Genomic DNA, 24668 nt, shown 5'->3' on the forward strand with positions numbered 1-24668 from the left:
TTTTTTTATTAATACACCTTTATTTAAATAGTTTCATATAGAAAGTAAATTCATAAATAGACTAAGTAGTAGTCCAATAAAGAAAATCAAATACCAGAAGGGGTGGTAAGTTAAATGAATGATTTATAGTATTAATAGTAATCTATTCAGAATAAACATTTAAAGCTTTGATTTGTTCTCACACTTGTTAATACAGAATAAATCATCTCAAACCATAACCTGTGGTGAAACTAAAAGTACTAAATAAGATAAGAAGTTTCTGAAGCACAAACCAGTTGCACCTCTTCAAGGCCTGCTGAACAACTCTTTGATTTTCACTAGCTCTTTTAATCCTTTATCAAGATCCTCAGACAGAGTGCGGATTTTCTGTGCCAGCTTTGACTCCAGACCTTTCTTCACCTTATGCCCATTTTTCCCCTTGGTGAAGTAGATATCCATGCCAAGCGCAAAGCCTGATATCATTCCAGAGACCTTGGTGCTGGTCTCTGAGGTCAATCCACTTGCCTCTCCCATGGCCAGCTCCACCACCTTTGCTACCTTCTTTGAGCCCATCTGGCTTTTTTTCAAAACAGACAGACCATGCAGCTTCAGTTGCTCCATGCCCTCGTTGAAGAAGCTCAAGCAGGTCATAATGTTTTCATAAAGGCTGCTGAAGTCATCTAAAATTGTATTGATTTTCTTCTGGTCATGTGCAGTTTTCACCTGGAAGAACACATTTAATAATTTTTTTGTTAATTGTTTTAGTTTTTATTCTCACATCCATCCATCCATCCATCCATAAAACATACAAAGATCATTCACTATATATGTTTGGTTGCTGTCTGGCCACCTTGTTGGCGATGGCTGCTGATGCACCAGTGACGCCGCCAGCTGTAGCCACGCCCACTCCAACAGCAGTGAGAGCCAGTGAGGCTCCCATCGTGAATGGAGACAGAATCACCCCAGCAGCTGCTGCAACTCCCCCTGCTACTGTTGTAGCTCCTCCTGTGATGCCAGCAATCTTTGTCCCCTTTGAGACCTCAAAATACAAAGTAATCCAATGAATATTCTAAACCTCAACTAAGCTCAACTCGTTAAAAGTGTGTGAATTTTAAGAACAAAAAACTTTCTTCTAACATGTACGGTGATGTTACCTTGTCTAAGCTGTCAGCAGTGCAAAACAGCTCATCAATCAGTTGTTTGAGGTTTTCTCCATTTTCATTCATCCGGTAGATGTAAATCTGCATCACTTCATACAGATGTTTGGCTTTAACTTTGATGATCCTGAAATGAAACACTAAAAGTGTCATCTATAAGAAATGGACTCTATTCAGTCAGTTGTGCTGTTGCAGAAAATGTGCTATACAAATAAACTTGAACTTGAACTAATTCCAGCAGGCTGGTATGAAATATTAGTCATATAGTTAGTATTTACCTAGTTGAGTTATACTAACTTTTACAGACTGTTTAGGTTAAAAAGGTTAGAAAAAGAAACATTTAGAGTATGTTTTATTTTTCTCTTGGGGTGAAATGTGTGTTTCACCTACAAAGCTCTAAATTTGACACTTTTTATCTGTATTTAGTCAGAAATAAGCACTCACATGCATAAAAATACACTTAACAGTTGCAATTGTTATTTTGTCCATGGCTTTAAAAGTATTAAAAAAGGTACAACAATAATTTATTCTCTGAGATAACTCTGGTTATACCTAAACAGTTATGGAAACAGAGTTAGTAGCTGAAATACAGCACATCGTGGTAGCTAATTAAGACGTAATATCGGTTGTTAAAAAAAAATGGAGACAGGAGGTGGAACAAAACATTTATGCTAGCTTTAATAGTGTCATGCACAACGTCCAAGCAAAAATTCAGTTTCATCAGCAACAACTGTCGTTAGTTTGTTTGCACAGTCAGTTTGAGAACATAAAAAGAAAGCCAGATGTAATAATGATCAACTCACTCTGTCTCTGAAGACCCTAGATATTCAAGGTCTTTGCTGAGATAATTCCAGGCTGTAGGTTAATAAAAACTACAGTTCAGCAACAGCAAGATAAAACTTTACATTAGAAAGATTCATTTTAGGCTTCTACAATTATAAACCTAACTTACATGGCCTGTCGTTGAAGAGCTCTGACATAGATTTGACATCCTAGTTAAAGAAAAGCAGGTTGTTAGATGAATTATAAAGCATAGATGCAGCCACATTAATTAAGTGCAAAAATATTGAAATAATTACTAGAGTTTCATTTTCATCATCAAGCTCCTCTTTTGGTGTTGGCAGTGGAGAAGAGAGTTGTCGGAGTAGAATTTGCTGGATCTTGGGAAAAATCCAAATTTACGTAATCATTTTATACGCATGACTTCGAACAAAACTACACACTCACACAAAAATACACACACACACGCACACACACACATATATATGGGCTAAATAAAGACACAGAGGTTAAACTGAACTGGAAGAGTTCACTCCAGGACAACACAATTGTCCTGGCAGCCTGTGACACATTTAGCGAGAGAGAAAACTTTGCCTTTTTGAGTCCAACTATTTATGTGAGTGAGTTTTTTCTTTGGTAATGTTGGTGTAGGAGTATAGTTACTATTTGACCCTTACCTGATTTTTAAAGTCTGCCTTAACTGGTGGTTCAGTCACCTAATGAAAAACAGTGTGAGAATCCAGTTTTATGAGGCCAATGCTTAGTTTGTTAGCATTTAGGAAAAAAAATAGTTCTCCATATATATTGGTTGAAATTATAGACCAAGCAAATCAGGTAGCATTTTATAACAGTGTTAATAGTATGATAATAATAAAAACTAATTTCCAAATATGACTGTGCAACCTGTAAGAATGAGAAAGCATGTCATTTGAAGGCATAGTGACTTGGGAATTGAATGCACTGAGCTCTAGAGCAGGGGTTCCTTACCTTTTTTCCTTGGGGACCCCCTTCATGCATATACTAAAATGTTATGAACCCACTGCTCCACCTCGTGCTGAAACCATGCTTCGTTTTAGGCTTTTAAAAGTGAGATTCTTACCATAAATAATGTATTCTGGTTGATTCCCATTCTTTGATAATGAAATGAAATGAAACAACATACAACCGTACTTTTATTCTTTAAGACAGGGACAACTTGTGGACCTTAATCACAAGGCTTTAATGTTCAAAGCCTCAGGTACCCCCCCTGCGCTCTTTGGGCGACCACCTTGGGGGATCCGGGACCCCAGGTTGGGAACCACTGCTCTAGAGGATTGTTGACTGACATTTACTTAGCAGCAACATATTGATATGTGCAACACTTCTAACTATAGTTCTAATGTAAAGTTAGGCAGCATTTAAGATTTTCTTTTTTAGAAACTGATAGTTCTCCATTGAACTGCACTTTTTGAGACTCTTACACTATTTTATTGTTGTTTGCTCTGCTTTATATAGACTTGTACTTGATTATTTTAAAACTTTTAGAGAGATGTCATTGAAATACTTAATCAAAGATGGTGTTAAAAAGGGTTAAACATAAAACAGAAGTACCTTTCTGTTTTCCACAACTCCTGAACTTGCGCTAAAGGCCCGAGGTTTTGGTGCCACTGGTAGTGGAGTTGAGACATTTGTGCTTTGCTGAGTTTAAATGAAAAAAAAAAAAGAAAGGAATGACAAGAATTAAAATTTGAGCATACACAACATGACTCTTTCTCTCACACATGAAATTAAATGTGCAGATTGAATCCTATTTGCAGCACTGAGCACAAACCTGTGGAGGCCATATTGGTAACTTAGGAGTAGAGCTGCTTTTAACTGGTTTGTCATCTGAAGATGTTGCTTGAGTACTAACTGTACTCTTTGAGAGAAAAACAGGAGGCTTTGGTTGGACAAAAGAGAAGACAAAAATTCAACCACGTTATGTGAGAATGTGATGGAACATACTACAGCATAATCCAAAGGTAGCATTTTATATCAGTGTTATAGTATGTTAATAAATAAAACTAATTTCCAATATGACTGTGCAACCTGTAAGACTGAGAGAGCATGTCATTTGAAGGCATAGTGACTTGGGAATTAAGCATGAAGCAATAAAATATTAATAGATTAGAAGGAGAATTACCTGAATATTACACAAAAAGATTTTTTTTAATCCTTCCTGTTGGTGTTCTGCAATAAATGCACTAAGCTAGAGGATTGTCGAGTGACATTTACTTAGCAGCAACATATTGATATGTGCAACACTTCTTACTATAGTGCTAACATAAAGTTAGGCAGCATTTAGGAAAATGATTTATAAACTGTTAGTTGTCCATTGAACTTCACTTTTCAATACTTAATTTTTTTATTGTTCTTTGCTTTGCTTTATATAGACTTGTACTTGATTGTTTTAGTATTTTTAGACAGATGTATTTGAAATACTTAAGCAAAGATGGTGTTGAAAAGAGTTAAACAAAAAAGAAGTACCTTTATGCTTTCCACATCATCGAAACTTGTGCTAACAGCCCGAGGTTTTAGTGCCACTGGTGGTGGAGTTGAGAAATTTGAACTTTTCTAAGATTAAATGAAAAAAAAAAAGAAAGGAATGACAAGAATTGAAATTTGAGCATACACAACATGACTCTTTAACTCACACATGAAATTAAATGTGCAGATTGAATTCCATTTGCAGCACTGAGCATAAACCTGTGGAGGCCATATTGGTAACTTAGGAGTAGAGCTGCTTTTAACTGGTTTGTCATCTGAAGATGTTGCTTGAGTACTAACTGTACTCTTTGAGAGAGAAACAGGAGGCTTTGGTTGCAGGAAAGAGAAGGCAAAAATTCAACCACGTTATGTGAGAATGTGATAATCCAAAAGTTTAATCTACTTACAAACTTTTAAAAGAGATGGGTGAGTACACTGAACATTTGTGATGTTCTAAATCTTCAGCATTAACTTTCATGAACAGAAATTAAAACTGTATTATTTTTATAAATTTCAGCTTCTAAACACCATTTAATAAAGTGTTTGAAAATGATCCTATTTAGAGCCAAATGTTATGATCGAGAAATTTGGGCCTTTTTGAAGATCTTTTCTGACTTCTGAAACAGCTTTGCTTAGTTTGATCAGTTCATTATTGCACCGAGAGAAAAACAGAAATATCAAGACAACAAGTAGCTAAATTCCTAATCAGATCATATATATACGAACATTGGATATAAAACGTGCACACACTGCTATTAAAATACCAGGTTTTTGTGATCTTAAACATACAAACGAAAGAAAAATGAATCATTTCAACACTTTTCCTAATTTTAATGTTACATATAACCTGTACAATTCAACTGAAAAATAATCTATTGGGGGGGGATAAAAATATCTTCTCCTTGAGCTGCCAGATACACTCCTATACAAACATAATGAAAGTGTACACTGCACACTTATGCAACCAGCTTATTGTATTTTTTTTTTATCCTCAAGCCTGTTGAACAAGACTCAGTAGATTACAATTGTTTACATTATAGTTTTCACTTTTACTTTCTTTTAAATACTGATTACTATTCATTCAGTGCAAATGACATAAATGTACATTCGGTCTCTTCATTTGAGCTAAAAAAAATCATGCTGCATTGGTTGAAATTATAGACCAAGCAAATCAGGTAGCACTTTATATCAGTGTTAATAGTATGATAATAAATAAAACAAATTTCCAAATTTGACTGTGCAACATGTAAGACTTGGGAATTAAGCATGAAGCAATAAAATATAAATAGATTAGAAGGAGAATTACCTGATTAACACCTGAAAATATTTTTTTAATCCTTCCTGTTGGTATTCTGCAATGAATGCACTAAGCTAGAGGATTGTCGAGTGACATTTACTTAGCAGCAACATATTGATATGTGCAACACTTCATACAATAGTTCTAACTTAAAGTTAGGCAGCATTTAGGAAAATGATTTAGAAACTGTTAGTTGTCCATTGAACTGCACTTTTCAATACTTAATTTTTTTTATTGTTCTTTGCTTTGCTTTATATAGACTTGTACTTGATTGTTTTAGTACTTTTAGACAGATGTATTTGAAATACTTAATCAAAGATGGTGTTGACAAGAGTTAAACATAAAACAGAAGTACCTTTATGTTTTCCACAACTCCTGAACTTGCGCTAAAAGCCCGAGGTTTTAGTGCCACTGGTAGTGGAGTTGAGACATTTGTGCTTTGCTGAGTTTAAATAAATGAAAAAAAAGAAAGAAAGAAAAAAAAGGAAATAAAATGTAGAATTAAAATTTGAGCATACACAACATGACTCTTTCTCTCACACATGAAATTAAATGTGCAGATTGAATTCCATTTGCAGCACTGAGCACAAACCTGTGGAGGCCATATTGGTAACTTAGGAGTGGAGCTGCTTTTAACCGGTTTGTCATATGAAGATGTTGCTGGAGTACTAACTGTACTCTTTGAGAGAGAAACAGGAGGCTTTGGTTGCAGGAAAGAGGCAAAAATTCAATCACATTATGTGAGAATGTGATAGAAGTGAGAGAAAAACAGAAATATCATCAAGACAAAAAGTATCTGAACTTCCTAATCAGATCATATATATACAAACAGTGGATATAAAAAGTACACACACTCCTATTAAAATACCAGGTTTTTGTGATCTTAAAAATGAAAGAAAAATAAATAATTTCAGTCATTTTCTTATCGTTAATCTTACAGATAACGTGTACAATTCAACTGAATTGCGCGGAAATAACATAAAAACATACATTAAGCTGGTAGCAGAAGTGTGCACACCCCTGAAAGTATGTTTCAATCATTGCATTTAATCCTCCTAGGTACACGCTTGTCATCAATTAAAGAGACTCTCATTAACCTAAAATAAATTTAAACTATCCTTGTAGGATCCTCCAAACATTTATCCAACTGCTAGCAAAATCCATGCTCCACAGAGAGCTTACAAAGCACCAGAAAGGATCCCAGTGATCCCACAGTGAAGACTGTTTCAAAAAGTGGATAAAATATGGGACATTTGTAACATTGCAAACAAATGAAAAACTGTAAAAGCTTTTTAGTGCATCTTTAAAATGTGCCATGCTGATACACTCCTATACAAACATACTGAATGTTGTAATTAAATAAAAATGAGTTTCATCAAAGTATCATAAAGTGCACACTTATGTAACCAGCTTATTGTATGTTTTTTTTTCTCAAGCCTGTTGAACAAGACTCACTAGATTACAATCGTTTACATTATAGTTTTCACTTTCACTTTGCTTTATATACTGATTACTATTCATTCAGTGCAAATGACATAAATATCAGTCACTTCATTTAAGCTAAAAGAAATCATGTTATATTGGTTGAAATTATAGACCAAGCAAATCAGGTAGCATTTTATATCAGTGTTAATAGTATGATAATAAACAAAACTGTTCCACCTGTAAGACTGAGAAAGCATGTTATTTGTAGGCATAGTGACTTGGAAATTAAGCATTAAGCGATAAATCTATATAGATGAGAATGACCTGATTTACACTTGAATATAGTTTTTTAATCCCTCTTGTTGGTATTCTGCAATGAATGCACTGAGCTCTAGAGGATTGTCGAGCAACATTTACTCAGCAGCAACATATTGATATGTGCAACACTTCTTACTATAGTTCTAATGTAAAGTTAACATAAACGTCTGAAAACCACTTTGTTTCTGAAATGAGCTAAACACCAGATGGCTAAATGCAGCTATTTATCTTTCCCTTTGAAAGACTTTAATAAATCCAAATTATCTGCATGTTTGAAAACTACTAAGAACATTTATCTAGTCATATTGTCTGTTATAATCTTAAAATGAAATATAATTAAATTAAAAAAGATTAATTTCAATCTTATTTCTTACCCGTGACATGGTGCAACTTTTTCTGCTTCTCTTGTCTTTGCAAAACCCTCTTAGACTGATGCCCTGCAAACACTTTTCATAAAGTCTAACCAGGGAGATGGAAAAACATACTTGGTGTTCCAACTTGCCCAACAGGTATCACTACAGCTTTGAAAGGAGCTGTCTGACTGAAACTCAAGGGTGTATCAAAGGTTGAGTCCAGAGAGATGATGCTGAAGTATGATTTGAGAGATAAGCTAAGAAACTGTGTTAGAAAATAGTGTTGATCAGGAAGCAAAGGACCATTGCTTTCAAAGAAAACATTACATTCCAGTTAGTTTGAATAAAGTTCAAAGTCAGTCCAAATTGTTGTGACATGCTTCAGTCTTCCACATCAGACTTGAAGACATAACAATAAAGCTTTTCCAGATAAGATGTTAAAGGTTGAATCATAAGTTGACAAATAGTAAGAATACAGGTGGGAAACCTTTCTGAGGAAATAAAGTAAATCATGTGGTCATGCAACATGAGTTTAGCCTGGAAAGGAAAGCTGCCAAAAATTACCTGGAGGGCATTGCGACTGAAAAATCTCTGTATCAACTGCTCATTATGACATTGGTCAAGAAAAGAAGGAATGCTTTAAACTGGTCTATCTAGAGCTGAGTTCAATAACCGGTTCACTCAAGGCCCTCATTTATCAACACCAGCTCTGTTCAGACAGAAATATTAGATAGTATGAGAGATTAAACCAATTCACATGTCATGTTTAATCATATTTAAATAAATTAATCAATCGATAAGCCGGCACTGTAAATTTCATACAATGATTCAACATTCAGGTGCAGTGTTGGATTCATGGTCAAACTGTTATAACAGGCCGGGTTTCAAACAAATCTCTCCTCACAACACTGAACCACCTACTCACATGACTTTTCCACAGTTTCCACTTGATATTTTAATTCATTAGTACAGTGTGTGCAGAATTATTGGGCAAATGAGTATTTTGATCACATCATCCTCTTTATGCATGTTGTTCTACTCCAACCGGTACAATCTTGAAAGCCTACTACCAATTAAGTATATCAGGTGATGTGCATCTCTGTAATGAGAAGGGGTGTGGTCTAATGACATCAACACCCTATATCAGGTTTGCATAATTATTATGCAACCTCCATTCCTTTGGCAAAATGGGTCAGAGGAGAGATTTGACGGACTCTGAAAAGTCAAAAATAGTGAGATGTCTTGCAGAGGGATGCAGCACTCTTAAAATTGCCAAGCTTTTGAGGCGCGATCATCGAACAATCAAGCGTTTCATTCAAAATAGTCAACAGGGTCGCAAGAAACGTGTTGAAAAAACAAGGCGCAAAATAACTGCCCATGAACTGAGGAAAATCAAGCGTGAAGCTGCCAAGATGCCATTGGCCACCAGTTTTGCCATATTTCAGAGCTGCAACATCACTGGAGTGCCAAGAAGCACAAGTTGTGCAATACTCAGGGACATGGCCAAGGTAAGGAAGGCTGAAAAACGACCACCACTGAACAAGACACACAAGATAAAACGTCAAGACTGGGCCAAGAAATATCACAAGACTGATTTTTCTAAGGTTTTATGGACTGATGAAATGAGAATGAGTCTTGATGGGCCAGATGGATGGGCCCTTGGCTGGATCAGTACAGGGCAGAAAGCTCCACTCCGACTCAGACGCCAGCAAGGTGGAGGTGGGATACTGGTATGGGCTGGTATCATCTAAGATGAGCTTGTGGGACCTTTTCGGGTTGAGGATGGAGTCAAGCTCAACTCCCAGTCCTACTGCCAGTTTCTGGAAGACACCTTCTTCAAGCAGTGGTACAGGAAGAAGTCAGCATCGTTCAAGAAAAACATGATTTTCATGCAAGACAATGCTCCATCACACGCATCCAAGTACTCCACTGCGTGGCAGGCCAGAAAAGGTCTAAAAGAAGAAAAAATAATGACATGGCCTCCTTGTTCACCTGATCTTAACCCCATAGAGAACCTGTGGTCCCTCATCAAATGTGAGATCTACAGGGAGGGAAAACAGTACACCTCTCTGAACAGTGTCTGGGAGGCTGTGGTTGCTGCTGCAAGCAATGTTGATCGTAAACAGATCAAGACACTGACAGAATCTATGGATGGCAGGCTTTTGAGTGTCCTCGCAAAGAAAGGTGGTTATATTGGTCACTGATTTGTTTTTGTTTTGTTTTTGAATGCCAGAAATGTATATTTGTAAATTTTGAGTTGTTATATTGGTTTCCCTGGTGAAAATAAATACAGTAAGTGAAATGGGTATATATTTGGTTTTTGTTAAGTTGCCTAATAATTATGCACAGTAATAGTAACCTGCGCACACAGATATCCTCCTAAGATACTAAAACTAAAAAAACCCCACTCCAACTTCCAAGAATATTCAGCTTTGATATTTATGAGTCTTTTGTGTTCATTGCGAACTTAGTTGTTGTTCTATAATAAAATTAATCCTCAAAAATACAACTTGCCTAATAATTCTGCACACCCTGTAAACATAAACAATATCTAATTCATATCAGTCTCAAAACTAATATTTTCTAATCATTAATTCTTATTCTCATTTTTCTAACTGTTGAGCAAGTCTATTCCTCAGACCGGGGCCGTATGTTGAGGGGGTGTTCAATGTCAGTATTAAATGTTCAGTATAGAAACAACAGATTTAAAGCTACAGTACTATTTTTTCAGTTATTGTTAAAGTTTTTTATTTCTTTAATCATGTAGTTGGCAAGTTAAAAGGAACAAAACATAAAATCTACATTGTGATGTGCTGCTCTGTGGCAGTTTGTACCTCTCTGGCCACACTTTGCCAACAAACCTTCTGGTTGGCTCATGAGATGGATTTATGTTGCAACCCTTCATACATGTCATATAAAAATAGAATTAAAATAGCACATACACCGGTTTGTGATTGATACACCTTTATTGTAGTTGTTTAATAATAAAAGCACAATAATTAAAAACTTGATTAGTAGCATTGCAAGGATGACAAAATTCTGGAAGGGTTGGTAAATACAATCAGTGCTATGTAGTATCAATGAGCTATTATTCTTTTATTGTTGATACAGAATAAATCATCTCAAACCATAACCTGTGGTTATGTACTAAAGTACTAAATAAGACAAGAAGTTTCTGAAGCACAAACCAGTTGCACCTCTTCAAGGCCTGCTGAACAACTCTTTGATTTTCACTAGCTCTTTTAATCCTTTATCAAGATCCTCAGACAGGGTACGGATTTTCTGTGCCAGCGTTGACTCCAGACCTTTCTTCACCTTATGGCCCTTTTTACCTTTGGTGAAGTAGATATCCATACCAAGCGCAAAGCCTGAAATCATTCCAGAGACCTTGTAGCAGGTCTGTGATGTCAATCCACTTGCCTCTCCCATGGCCAGCTCCACCACCTTTGCTACCTTCTTTGAGCCCATCTGGCTTTTTTTCAAAACAGACAGACCATGCAGCTTCAGTTGCTCCATGCCCTCGTTGAAGAAGCTCAAGCAGGTCATTATATCTTCATAAAGGCTCCTGAAGTCGTCTAAAATTTTGTTGATTTTCTTCTTGTCATGTGCAATTGTGGCCTGGAAGAACACATTTAATATTTTTTTTGTTAATTGTTTTAGTTTTTATTCTCACATCCATCCATCCATCCATAAAACATGCAAAAATCATTCATTATATATGTTTGGTTGCTGTCTGGCCACCTTGTTGGCGATGGCTGCTGATGCACCAGTGACGCCGCCAGCTGTAGCCACGCCCACTCCAACAGCAGTGAGAGCCAGTGAGGCTCCCATCGTGAATGGAGACAGGATCACCCCAGCAGCTGCTGCAACTCCTCCTGCTACTGTTGTAGCTCCTCCTGTGATGCCAGCAATCTTTGTCCCCTTTGAGACCTCAAAATACAAAGTAATCCAATGAATATTCTAAACCTCAACTAAGCTCAGATCACATCTCAAACAAACTCGTTAAAAGTGTGTGAATTTTAAGAACAAAACCTTTCTTCTAACATGTACGGTGATGTTACCTTGCCTAAGTTGTCAGCAGTGCAAGACAGCTCATCAATCAGTTGTTGGAGGTTTTCTCCATGTTCATTCATCCGGTAGATGTAAATCTGCATCACTTCATACAGATGTTTGGCTTTAACTTTGATGATCCTGAAATGAAACACTAAAGTGTCATCTATAAGAAATGGACCCTATTCAGTCAGTTGTGCTGTTGCATAAAATGTGCTTTACAAATAAACTTGAACTTGAACTAATTCCAGCAGGCTGGTATGAAATATTAGTCATATAGTCAGTATTTACCTAGTTGAGTTATAATAACTTTTACAGACCACAAGTCAGATATGCTTTTACCTCTTGTATCGAGCAACTGTTTAGGTTAAACACTTTTTATCTGTATTTAGTCAGAAATAAGCACTCACATGCATAAAAATACACTTAACAGTTGCAGTTGTTATTTTGTCCATGGCTTTAAAAGTATTAAAAAAGGTACAACAATAATTTATTCTCTGAGATAACTCTGGTTATACCTAAACAGTTATGGAAACAGAGTTAGTAGCTGAAATACAGCACATCGTGGTAGCTAATTAAGACGTAATATCGGTTGTTAAAAAAAAATGGAGACAGGAGGTGGTACAAAACATTTATGCTAGCTTTAATAGTGTCATGCACAACGTCCAAGCAAAAATTCAGTTTCATCAGCAACAGTTGTCGTTAGTATGGTTTGCACATTCAGTTTGAGAACATAAAAAGAAAGCCAGATGTAATAATGATCTACTCACTCTGTCTCTGAAGACCCTAGATATTCAAGGTCTTTGCTGAGATAATTCCAGGCTGTAGGTTAATAAAAACTACAGTTCAGCAACAGCAAGATAAAACTTTACATTAGAAAGATTCATTTTAGGCTTCTACAATTATAAACCTAACTTACATAGCCTGTCGTTGAAGCGCTCTGACATAGATTTGACATCCTAGTTAAAGAAAAGCAGGTTGTTAGATGAGTTATAAAGCATAGATGGAGCCACATTAATTAAGTGCAAAAATATTGAAATAATTACCAGGGTTTCATTTTCATCATCAAACTCCTCTTTTGGTGTTGGCAGTGGAGAAGAGAGTTGTCGGAGTAGAATTTGCTGGATCTTGGGAAAAATCCAAATTTATGTAATCATTTTATACTCATGAATTCGAACAAAACTACACACTCGCACAGAAATACACACTCACACACACGCACACACGCACATATATGGGCTAAGTAAAGAAGCAGAGGTTAAACTGAACTGGAAGAGTTCACTCCAGGACAACACAATTGTCCTGGCAGCCTGTGACACATCTAGCGAGAGAGAAAACTTTACCTTTTTGAGTCCAACTATTTATGTGAGTGAGTTTTTTCTTTAGTAATGTTGGTGTAGGAGTCTAGTTACTATTTGACCCTTACCTGATTTTTAAAGTCTTCTGTAACTTTTGGTTCAGTCACCTAATAAAAAACAGTGTGAGAATCCAGTTTTATGAGGCCAATGCTTAGTTTGTTAGCATTTAGGAAAAAAAGTAGTTCTCCATATATATTGGTTGAAATTATAGACCAAGCAAATTAGATAGCATTTTATAACAGTGTTAATAGTATGATAATAATAAAAACTAATTTCCAAAAATGACTGAAAAACAATCTATTGGGCTGAAAAATCATAAAAACATACATTAAGCTGGTAGCAGAAGTGTGCACACCCCTGGAAGTATGTTTCAATCATTGCATTTAATCCTCCTAGGTACACGCCTGTCATCAATTAAAGAGACTCTCATTAACCTAAAATAAATTTAAACTATCCTTGTAGGATCCTCCAAACATTTATCCAACTGCTAGCAAAATCCATGCTCCACAGAGAGCTTACAAAGCACCAGAAAGGATCCCAGTGATCCCACAGTGAAGACTGTTTCAAAAAGTGGATAAAATATGGGACATTTGTGACATTGCAAAAAACTGAAAAACTGTAAAAGCTTTTTAGTGCATCATTAAAATGTACCATGCTGATACACTCCTATACAAACACTCTAAATGTTGTAATTAAATAAAAATGAGTTTCATCAAAGTATCATAAAGTGCACACTTATGTAACCAGCTTATTGTATGTTTTTTTTTCTCAAGCCTGTTGAACAAGACTCACTAGATTACAGTCGTTTACATTATAGTTTTCACTTTCACTTTGCTTTAAATACTGATTACTATTCATTCAGTGCAAATGACATAAATATCAGTCACTTCATTTAAGCTAAAAGAAATCCTGCTATATTGGTGGAAATTATAGACCAAGCAAATCAGGTAGCATTTTATATCAGTGTTAACAGTATAAAAATAAACAAAACTGTGCCACCTGTAAGACTGAGAAAGCATGTTATTTGTAGGCATAGTGACTTGGAAATTAAGCATTAAGCGATAAATCTATATAGATGAGAATGACCTGATTTACACTTGAATATAGTTTTTTAATCCCTCTTGTTGGTATTCTGCAATGAATGCACTGAGCTCTAGAGGATTGTCGAGTGACATTTACTCAGCAGCAACATATTGATATGTGCAACACTTCTTACTATAGTTCTAATGTAAAGTTAACATAAACGTCTGAAAACCACTTTGTTTCTGAAATGAGCTAAACACCAGATGGCTAAATGCAGCTATTTATCTTTCCCCTTGAAAGACTTTAATAAATCCAAATTATTTGCATGTTTGAAAACTACTAAGAACATTTATCTAGTCATATTGTCTGTTATAATCTTAGAATTAAATATAATTAAATTAAAAAAGATTAATTTAAATCTTATTTCTTACCCGTGACATGGTGCAACTTTTTCTGCTTCTCTTGTCTTTGCAAAACCCTCTTAGACTGATGCCCTGCAAACACTTTTCATAAAGTCTAACCAGGGAGATGAAAAACCATACTTGGTGTTCCAACTTGCCCAACAGGTATCACTACAGCTTTGAAAGGAGCTGTCTGACTGAAACTCAAGGGTGTATCAACGGTTGAGTCCAGAGAGATGATGCTGAAGTATGATTTGAGAGTTAAGCAGATAAACAACTAACACAAATTCACAAACTGATACATGAAAAAACAACAAGAAAAATGAGTAAATAGTATTTTCCAAACAGATTTGAACCTTTAACCTCTCACATCTAATTACACTACCGTTCAAAAGTTTGGGGTCTCTTCCCTATTGAATCCCATGGCAAACTGACCCCAAACTTTTGAACGGTAGTGTATTTTCAATCTTAGTTTATTTTCAAACATAATAGACCAAATCAAAGTTAAAACAGAGGAAATTGTAATAAATGAAATAGAAGTCCATACTCAATACCAAAGAAAAAAGAAAAACAAAACATGCAATGCTCATAATCAACCCATTTACTTTTTAATCCTTGTGGTTCCAGAAAGGGAATCGGCAGTAAGAACTTTTTGAGCCGTACTCCGTTTTAGTATTATTATGCTTCTGTGATTCTTTTCATTAATAATTACTGATTTAACAGGTTTTTCATCTTACATGCATTTAGTATGACTTTGATTATCCATTATTTTTAAACATGTTTAACTACTTTTCTTTTTTAATTAGTGGATAATATTTTTTGTGAAATGATATGATTGACAAAAAAATATTAATCAGTTTCATTCTACAAAACCATTCCTGTTTCTTTAGTTCTTCTTCAAAATAGCTAAATTTTTGTTTTGTGTTGTCTTGTTGCCTTGAAAGTTTTGACATTTTTCTTGATCATGTTGCAGCGCTGGACTATTGCAAACATTGGAAAGTGGTCCCTATAATTGATCATTATGGAAAAAGCCCCACTGTATACAACTGGCTAAATGCATGTGCATAAAAGGCCTGGATAGATCACATTGCATTTGTGCAAGTTGCATTTCCCGGGTGGATTTTGGGATCGTTTTCTCTTTTGGCTTCTCAAAGTCAATAAATCTAAGCTGTATATAGAAAATTCAACCATTTTAGAAAATGTAGATACAATTTGTCAAAGACTGGTGAAACTCTGCTCATCTTTACATCTGAGCGATAAGCTAAGAAACTGTGTTAGGAAATAGTGTTGATCAGGAAGCAAAGGACCATTGTTTTCAAAGAAAACATTACATTCCAGTTAGTTTGAATAAAGTTTAAAGTCAGTCCAAATTGTTGTGACATGCTTCAGTCTTCCACATCAGACTTGAAGGCATAACAAAAAAGCTCTTCCAGATAAGATGTTAAAGGTTGAATGATGAGCTGACAAATAGTAAGAATACAGGTGGGAAACCTTTCTGAGGAAATAAAGTAAATCATGTGGTCATGCAACATGAGTTTAGCCTGGAAAGGAAAGCTGCCAAAAATTACCTGGAGGGCATTGCGACTGAAAAATCTCTGTATCAACTGCTCATTATGACATTGGTCAAGAAAAGAAGGAATGCTTTAAACTGGTCTATCTAGAGCTGAGTTCAATAACTGGTTCACTCAAGGCCCTCATTTATCAACACCCGCTCTGTTCAGACAGAAATTTTGGATAGTACGAGAGATTAAATTAATTCACATCTCATGTTTAATCATATCTAAATAAATTAATCAATCAATAAGCCGGCACTGTAAATTTCATACAATGATTCAACATTCAGGTGCAGTGTTGGATTCATGGTCAAACTGTTATAACAGGCCGGGTTTCAAACAAATCTCTCCTCACAACACTGAACCACCTACTCACATGACTTTTCCACAGTTCCCACTTGAGATTTAGATTTTTTAGTAAACAAACAATATCTAAATTATATCAGTCTCAAAACTAATATTTTCTAATCATTAATTCTTATTCTCATTTTTCTAACTGTTGAGCAAGTCTATTCCTCAGACCGGGGCTGTATGTTGAGGGGGTGTTCAATGTCTGTATTAAATGTTCAGTCTAGTAACAACAGATTTAAAGCTACAGTACTATTTTTTCAGTTATTGTTATAGGTTTTTTATTTCTTTAATCATGTAGTTGGCAAGTTAAAAGGAACAAAACATAAAATCTACATTGTGATGTGCTGCTCTGTGGCAGTTTGTACCTCTCTGGCCACACTTTGCCAACAAACCTTCTGGTTGGCTCATGAGATGGATTTATGTTGCAACCCTTCATACATGTCATATAAAAACAGAATTAAAATAGCACATACACCGGTTTGTGATTGATACACCTTTATTGTAGTTGTTTAATAATAAAAGCACATTATTTAAAAACTCGATTAGTAACATTGCAAGGATGACAAAATACTGCAAGGGTTGGTAAATACAATCAGTGCTATGTAGTATCAATGAGCTATTATCCTTTGATTGTTGATACAGAATAAATCATCTCAAACCATAACCTGTGGTGAAACTAAAAGTACTAAATAAGACAAGAAGTTTCTGAAGCACAAACCAGTTGCACCTCATCAAGGCCTGCTGAACAACTCTTTGATTTTCACTAGCTCTTTTAATCCTTTATCAAGATCCTCAGACAGGGTACGGATTTTCTGTGCCAGCTTTGACTCCAGACCTTTCTTCACCTTATGCCCCTTTTTACCTTTGGTGAAGTAGATATCCATACCAAGCGCAAAGCCTGAAATCATTCCAGAAGTCTTGTTGCAGGTCTCTGAGGTCAATCCACTTGCCTCTCCCATGGCCAGCTCCACCACCTTTGCTGCCTTCTTTGAGCCCATTTGGATTTTACTCAGCATAGACAAACCATGCAGCTTCAGTTGCTCCATGCCCTCTGTGATGAACCTCAAGCAGGTCAGAATGTCTTCATAGAGGCTGCTGAAGTCTTGTAAAGTCTTGTCGATTTTCTTCTTGTCATGTGTTGAACTTGCCTGGAAGAACACATTTAATAAGTTGTTACACAGAAGTTTTGATGGTTTATCTAGATGTGAAGTCTCTGTTATTTGATATTTTGACCACTATGATTTCAAGAATGTATGCTTTAACACTGTATTCTCATTAATTCATCCATTCATTATTCTTTGTACTCAGTGCCCAACAAATGCCTTTCTATTGTTGCATCACAGTTGTCAACTAAAGCAACAAATGCTAACCTATAACGTAAAGTACAACTTAGTGCATCTACAAAGAAATTTGGTTGCTGTCTGGCCACCTTGTTGGCGATGGCTGCTGATGCACCAGTGACACCACCAGCTGTAGCCACGCCCACTCCAACAGCTGTGAGAGCCAGTGAGGCTCCCATCGTGAATGGAGACAGAATCACCCCAGCAGCTGCTGCAACTCCTCCTGCTACTGTTGTAGCTCCTCCTGTGATGCCAGCAATCTTTGTCCCCTTTGAGACCTCAAAATACAAAAAAAGAAAAAAAAAAATCCACTGAATATCCTAAAATTCTAACACATCAGAAACAAGCCATCAAGTGTGTTAACTTGTGTGAAAACAACTTTCTTTAGTCATGTAAGGTGATGTTACCTTGTCTAAGTTGTCAGCAATGCAATACAGCTCACCAATCAGCTGTTTGAGGTTTTCTCCATGTTCAGTCATCAGGAAGGTGTACATCTGCATCGCTTTATACAGATGTTTAGCTTTAACTTCAATGATCCTGAAATAAAATGTTTTCAGATCTAAGTGATGGAACCTTTACAGTCTGATGTAAACACTGTGGTTTCAAGCTTTGAACCATTGAGTAATTACTCTTCTTGTATTTATTTTTGCAGAGAAAGGGTCAAATTTGCATTTTTGCCTTCATTATTAGGCAGATATGATGAAAAGGTTCTGCTAAGAAACCTTTCATGTTTTTACATTACTGATGGGCAGGAATGTATGCTTCGCTTACAAAGCTCTGAGTTTAACACATGACACCTGAATTTAGTCACTTGTGTCAATATGCATTGTAAATAGTTGCAAGTGATTTGCTGAATTTAAAAATCTACTCCTAAAGCAAATCTGAGAATTTTGTGAATTGTATAAAACAATAATGGAGGTGGAAACAAAACCTTTATATTAACTTCAAAAGTAAGAACCGTCCCCTTAAGCAATAACTCCAGTACTTTGTGAGAATTAGCAGCTGTTAATATGCTATCACACTACCAACCCAAGATGGTAGCTTACATACATACAGCTTCATCAACGTGTTTGCACAGAAATCTACTCACTCTGGATCTGATGCCCCTCTAAGTTTGAGTGCTCTGCACAGATCTTTCCAGGCTGTAGAGTAATAAACACTGCAATTCAGTAACAGTAATGTACTACTTGACAACATAAATAGAAATCACGTAAGGCTTCTAACTCACGAGTCATAGTCTTGTTAAAATCTGACAGAGATTCAGTATCCTGGTTGAAGAAAAGCAGTTTATTAGAGTAGTGTTATACACATTAGTTAAGTCCCTATTTATTAAGTTCAGTAAGGTTGTAAATAATTACCAGGGTTTCATTTTCATCATCAAGATAGTCCTGTGGTTTTTTTGCTGACAGTGGAGGAAGGTGTGCTTTACATTCTTCCTTAACCGATGGTTCAATCACCTTATGAAAAAGGCAAGTTTATTTGCATAGCACAATTCAACCACAGGGTGATTCAAAGTTCTTTACAGAAAATAAGAAGCATGATTTAACAGTAAAAACAAAGAGAAAGGAAAAAGACAGAACAGTGGATAAAAAAAAACAAAAAAAAAAACAGTATTAAAACATGACTGAGTTTAAAAATTCAAACTTACAAGAAACAGATACAGATTATTACTTCAAAAAAAAAAAAAAAAAAAAAAAACTATTGAAATGCAGCAGAGAACAGGTGGGTCTTTAACTTGGATTTAAATAAAATTAGTGTTTCAGCTGATCTGAGGTTTCCTGGCAGTTTGTTCCAGACATGTGGAGCATGGAAGCTGAATGCAGCTTCTCCATGTCGGGTTCTGATAAGAATCTGGATCCAGATGTTCTGATAATGCGACAATCCAGTTTTTTTAGGTCAATATTAAATTTGTTGGCAGTGTTTAGGAATTATCTGCTAGCTGCCAAAATCTGATTAAAGCATCTTAATGTCATATTTGAATGTTTTGTTTGATTATGTTGCACTTTTTACATCTGCTATGAAGAGCAGTAAGTTATGTTGTACAGCACATTTCAAGACCAAGAATTTTTACTCTTAGTGCAGCTTTGCTTGATATTGCCTTATAGTTTATTGTATCATTAAAGTTTTTAGAACATGTAGACATAATTGTGTGCCTATGTATGTATTGAAAAGTAAAACATTTAAAAATAAATACAAAACAATGTTACCTTCATTATTTCCACATATTCGGGCTCAGTTTCACAGACTGCCACACTCTTCTTTACAGCCCACGGTCTTGGTGCCACTGGAGGTGGAGTTGAGCAACTTATACTTCTCTGAATTTAAATGAAGAATGAAAAGGAATAGCAAGGATTTGACCATACACAGCATGTGAAACGGGGACTACTGACTCTCAGACATGAACCTGAACGTGGAGATTAAATCCATTTGCAACATTGAGAACAAACCTGTGGAGGCTTAGGATGGCAGCTGCTTTTTAACTCCTCATCTAGAGATTTTGCTTGAAGATGGAGTTTATTCCTTGGCAGAGGAACAGGAGGGTTTGGCTGTAGTGCAGAGGAGGCAGAATTCAACCCTTTACTGTGAGTATGTGACAGGACATTCTGCAGCACAATGTTTAATCCATTTACAGAACTTTATAAAGGAAAAAAATATGTGGGTGAGAATACTTAATATATTTTACTTAAAAAAAAACTCCAATATTAGCTTTCATGGACAGAAATAAAAATAGTATTCTTTTGGAACTTTTAGCTTACATATACCATTCAACAAAGTGCAAGAGCATTGTTGTACTTATCAAATACTATGATCACAGAATCTGGGCCTTTACAGAAATCTGTTTTGGCAGCTGCTTTGTTTTAATTTGATCAGTTCATTGATGTACAGAAAACTAAACAAAATTCTGAGACAAAACATAGCGATCTGAATTCCTAATCAGGTCACCTATTCACATTTATCAGGGCTGTTAAGGTGGAATACAAGATCACTGAACTATTGTCATGAAAATGATCCAACGTGTCTAACAAGTCTGACTACAACTATATCTGGAACTAGCAGTGTATAGTTTCACTTTAAAGAATTACTGGTTACTACTGTTTGTTCATTCAGGGCAAATGACATGAATCCAGACAATAGACAAAGATAATTAACATAAATTCAGTGAGGTAGGTGGCTGGTAACACAAGAATTATCTAAGATTATTTCATTGACTAATTCAGTTCACACAGGCATTAATATCAGATCTTTAGAGTTGTAAAATATCTTTGTGCTGCATATTTAGTGCAGAGGTAATAGTGATTCCAAATATGACTGTACAACCAATGAGATTGAGAGTGTATTTTGAAGAATTGTAGACTTGAAAATTAAACATTAAGTAGGTCCACTCAGTTTTTATGAGCAGGAGAGTTAAGCTAATCCAGTTAAATTTAGTTTCTTTTTTACTACATTTGGAGTCCTGCACTGAATGCACTAAGAATGAGAGCTTTGTGAAGTGACGCACACCCCAACATGTCAGTAGCAACATACTGACACGTGCAACACGTTTTACAATAGTTCCAAAGTTTACAGAAAAGCTTGAAAGCTAGTTGGTTTCTGAAATGAGTCGTTTTAAAAACAGAGTGGCTGAACGCAGCTCCTCCGCTCCAGAAAATGGAAGATTTTGTGACCTCATTGGAGGTCAAGTTGTGGTTGACCTCTACATCCCAGTCCAGGGGCCACCACAGTATACAATGGTTGCTGGGCCTCAAACTATGTTTCCTAAAGGCCTACACAACAACAACAACAGGTGCAGCCGCTTAAGTCACCTCATCAACTGATTGCTGGAGAGCTGGGAGAGGGAACACAGGAGAAAAAGGAAGAGGAGCTGCAAAGTAGAAGCTCATGGACATGGAAAACATATACAGCCTTGGGGGGACGTGCCAATCACAAATTTAATTGATAAAAGCAGAAAAGTTACAAAGAAGAACCTAAAAGCCTGGAGTTATCCGTTTGTTCTTCTCTCCTTGATCGGCAGGGCAACCTGGCTTGGTTGACTGAGGAAGGAGGAAGCTTTTCTGACCCCCACCCCATATAAGAGACTTGATTTGCTTAAAGGGAAATTAATTATTTCTGTATGTGAACTCCTGCTCCGTTTGCTACTTTGTCCACTGCCCCCCCACACCAACACCTCTCTGTGAACTCTCCTAAATCTTATAATTTCTGAATTGTCTGCATATTTGCATACCACAAAGAAAACTAGTCTGTTATTCTCTTTCATAATCTTACAATTAAATAAGATTTTTTTTTTTCAATATAATTCTTACCTGTAACATGGTGCAACTGTTTCTGCTTCTTTTGCTTTTGCCACAATCTCTGAGACTAGTACTTTAAAAAATCTAACAAGGGATGTAAAACCACCTTGTTTCACAACTAGTTTTCATTCTTTGCTTCTCAGGTATGGGCTGTCTGGCTGGCTCTTAGTGTTGTATCAATGGGTGGGGCCAGAGAGGTAACAAACCCTGCTGAAAGATGACCAGCCAATGAACTGCAAGTGAGATAAAATAGTCCAGGGGTGGCCAATGTCGGTCCTCAAGAGCCACCTTTAGACAGATGTCATTGAAATACTTAATCAAAGATGGTGTTGAAAAGAGTTAAACATAAAACAGAAGTACCTTTATGCTTTCCACAACTCCTGAACTTGCACTAAAGGCCCGAGGTTTTAGTGCCACTGGTGGTGGAGTTGAGACATTTGAACTTTTCTAAGATTAAACGACAAAAAAAAGAAAGGAATGACAAGAATTAAAATTTGAGCATACACAGCATGACTCTTTAACTCACACATGAAATTAAATGTGCAGATTGAATTCCATTTGCAGCACTGAGCACAAACCTGTGGAGGCCATATTGGTAACTTAGGAGTAGAGCTGCTTTTAACCGGTTTGTCATCTGAAGATGTTGCTTGAGTAGTAACTGTACTCTTTGAGAGAGAAACAGGAGGCTTTGGTTGCAGGAAAGAGGCAAAAATTCAACCACATTATGTGAGAATGTGATAGAAGTGAGAGAAAAACAGAAATATCATCAAGACAAAAAGTATCTGAATTCCTAATCAGATCATATATATACAAACAGTGGATATAAAAAGCACACACACTCCTATTAAAATACCAGGTTTTTGTGATCTTAAAAATGAAAGAAAAATAAATAATTTCAATAATTTCCTTATCGTTAATGTTACATATAACCTGTACAATTCAACTGAAAAACAATCTATTGGGCAGAAAAAAACATAAAAACATACAATATGCTAGTAACAGAAGTGTGCACACCCCTGGAAGTATGTTTTAATCATTGCATTTAATCCTCCTAGGTACACACCTGTCATCAATTAAAGAGACTCTCATTAACCTAAAATAAATTTAAACTATCCTTGTAGGATCCTCCAAACATTTATCCAACTGCTAGCAAAAACCATGCTCCACAGAGAGCTTACAAAGCACCAGAAAGGATCCCAGTGATCCCACAGTGAAGACTGTTTCAAAAAGTGGATAAAATATGGGACATTTGTGACGTTGCAAACAACTGAAAAACTGTAAAAGCTTTTTAGTGCATCATTAAAATGTGCCATGCTGATACACTCCTATACAAACATACTGAATGTTGTAATTAAATAAAAATGAGTTTCATCAAAGTATCATAAAGTGCACACTTATGTAACCAGCTTATTGTATGTTTTTTTTTCTCAAGCCTGTTGAACAAGACTCACTAGATTACAGTCGTTTACATTATAGTTTTCACTTTCACTTTGCTTTATATACTGATTACTATTCATTCAGTGCAAATGACATAAATATCAGTCACTTCATTTAAGCTAAAAGAAATCATGATATATTGGTTGAAATTATAGACCAAGCAAATCAGGTAGCATTTTATATCAGTGTTAACAGTATAAAAATAAACAAAACTGTGCCACCTGTAAGACTGAGAAAGCATGTTATTTGTAGGCATAGTGACTTGGAAATTAAGCATTAAGCGATAAATCTATATAGATGAGAATGACCTGATTTACACTTGAATATAGTTTTTTAATCCCTCTTGTTGGTATTCTGCAATGAATGCACTGAGCTCTAGAGGATTGTCGAATGACATTTACTCAGCAGCAACATATTGATATGTGCAACACTTCTTACCATAGTTCTAATGTAAAGTTAACATAAACGTCTGAAAACCACTTTGTTTCTGAAATGAGCTAAACACCAGATGGCTAAATGCAGCTATTTATCTTTCCCTTTGAAAGACTTTAATAAATCCAAATTATCTGCATGTTTGAAAACTACTAAGAACATTATCTGGTCATATTGTCTGTTATAATCTTAGAATTAAATATAATTACATTAAAAAAGATTAATTTAAATCTTATTTCTTACCCGTGACATGGTGCAACTGTTTCTGCTTCTCTTGTCTTTGCAAAACCCTCTTAGACTGATGCCCTGCAAACACTTTTCATAAAGTCTAACCAGGGAGATGGAAAAACATACTTGGTGTTCCAACTTGCCCAACAGGTATCACTACAGCTTTGAAAGGAGCTGTCTGACTGAAACTCAAGGGTGTATCAACGGTTGAGTCCAGAGAGATGATGCTGAAGTATGATTTGTCAGTTAAGCAGATAAACAACTAACACAAATTCACAAACTGATACATGAAAAAACAACAAGAAAAATGAGTAAATAGTATTTTCCAAACAGGGTGCACACCCTGACAACAAGCTGTCGGAGAATTATTTCATTTGAATCAGGTGTGTTGC

General features: G+C 35.9%; 1 protein-coding gene across 8 annotated transcripts; it reads right to left on the reverse strand.

Moving 5' to 3' along the window:
* Positions 1 to 58: 58 nt before the first annotated feature.
* LOC121637692 (apolipoprotein L3-like) lies at positions 59 to 24336 on the reverse strand. 8 transcript variants are annotated; one of them, XM_041981903.1, is made up of 13 exons: positions 24292 to 24325; positions 22758 to 22865; positions 6074 to 6160; positions 4422 to 4508; positions 3727 to 3834; positions 3507 to 3593; positions 2594 to 2632; positions 2216 to 2296; positions 2089 to 2128; positions 1940 to 1991; positions 1134 to 1263; positions 830 to 1018; positions 59 to 702 (listed from the first exon to the last, which is right to left on the reverse strand). In XM_041981903.1, the coding sequence occupies exons 1-13, from the start codon at positions 24298 to 24300 to the stop codon at positions 286 to 288; spliced, it is 1434 nt and encodes a 477-aa protein (XP_041837837.1). In that variant the 5' UTR covers positions 24301 to 24325; the 3' UTR covers positions 59 to 285. The 8 variants fall into 8 exon arrangements, with proteins under 8 accessions (XP_041837837.1, XP_041837838.1, XP_041837836.1 ...); XM_041981904.1 differs by lacking the exon at positions 6074 to 6160 and adding an exon at positions 22540 to 22626 and having other exon boundaries at positions 24292 to 24315; XM_041981902.1 differs by lacking the exons at positions 22758 to 22865; positions 24292 to 24325 and adding exons at positions 6311 to 6418; positions 7836 to 7953.
* Positions 24337 to 24668: the final 332 nt, after the last annotated feature.

This window comes from Melanotaenia boesemani, chromosome 4 (genome assembly GCF_017639745.1).
Source record: "Melanotaenia boesemani isolate fMelBoe1 chromosome 4, fMelBoe1.pri, whole genome shotgun sequence".
Classification (NCBI taxonomy): domain Eukaryota; kingdom Metazoa; phylum Chordata; class Actinopteri; order Atheriniformes; family Melanotaeniidae; genus Melanotaenia; species Melanotaenia boesemani.

What these genes read in the sequence shown, in the direction of transcription:
- LOC121637692 (XM_041981903.1), bottom strand. An exon ending in GAGTTGTGGAAAACATAAAG is followed by an intron (nt 4,509 to 6,073) that starts GTACTTCTGTTT and finishes ATTTAATCTTAG; the next exon opens with AAAAGTTCAAATTTCTCAAC. An exon ending in TACCAATATGGCCTCCACAG is followed by an intron (nt 3,594 to 3,726) that starts GTTTGTGCTCAG and finishes ATTTAAACTCAG; the next exon opens with CAAAGCACAAATGTCTCAAC.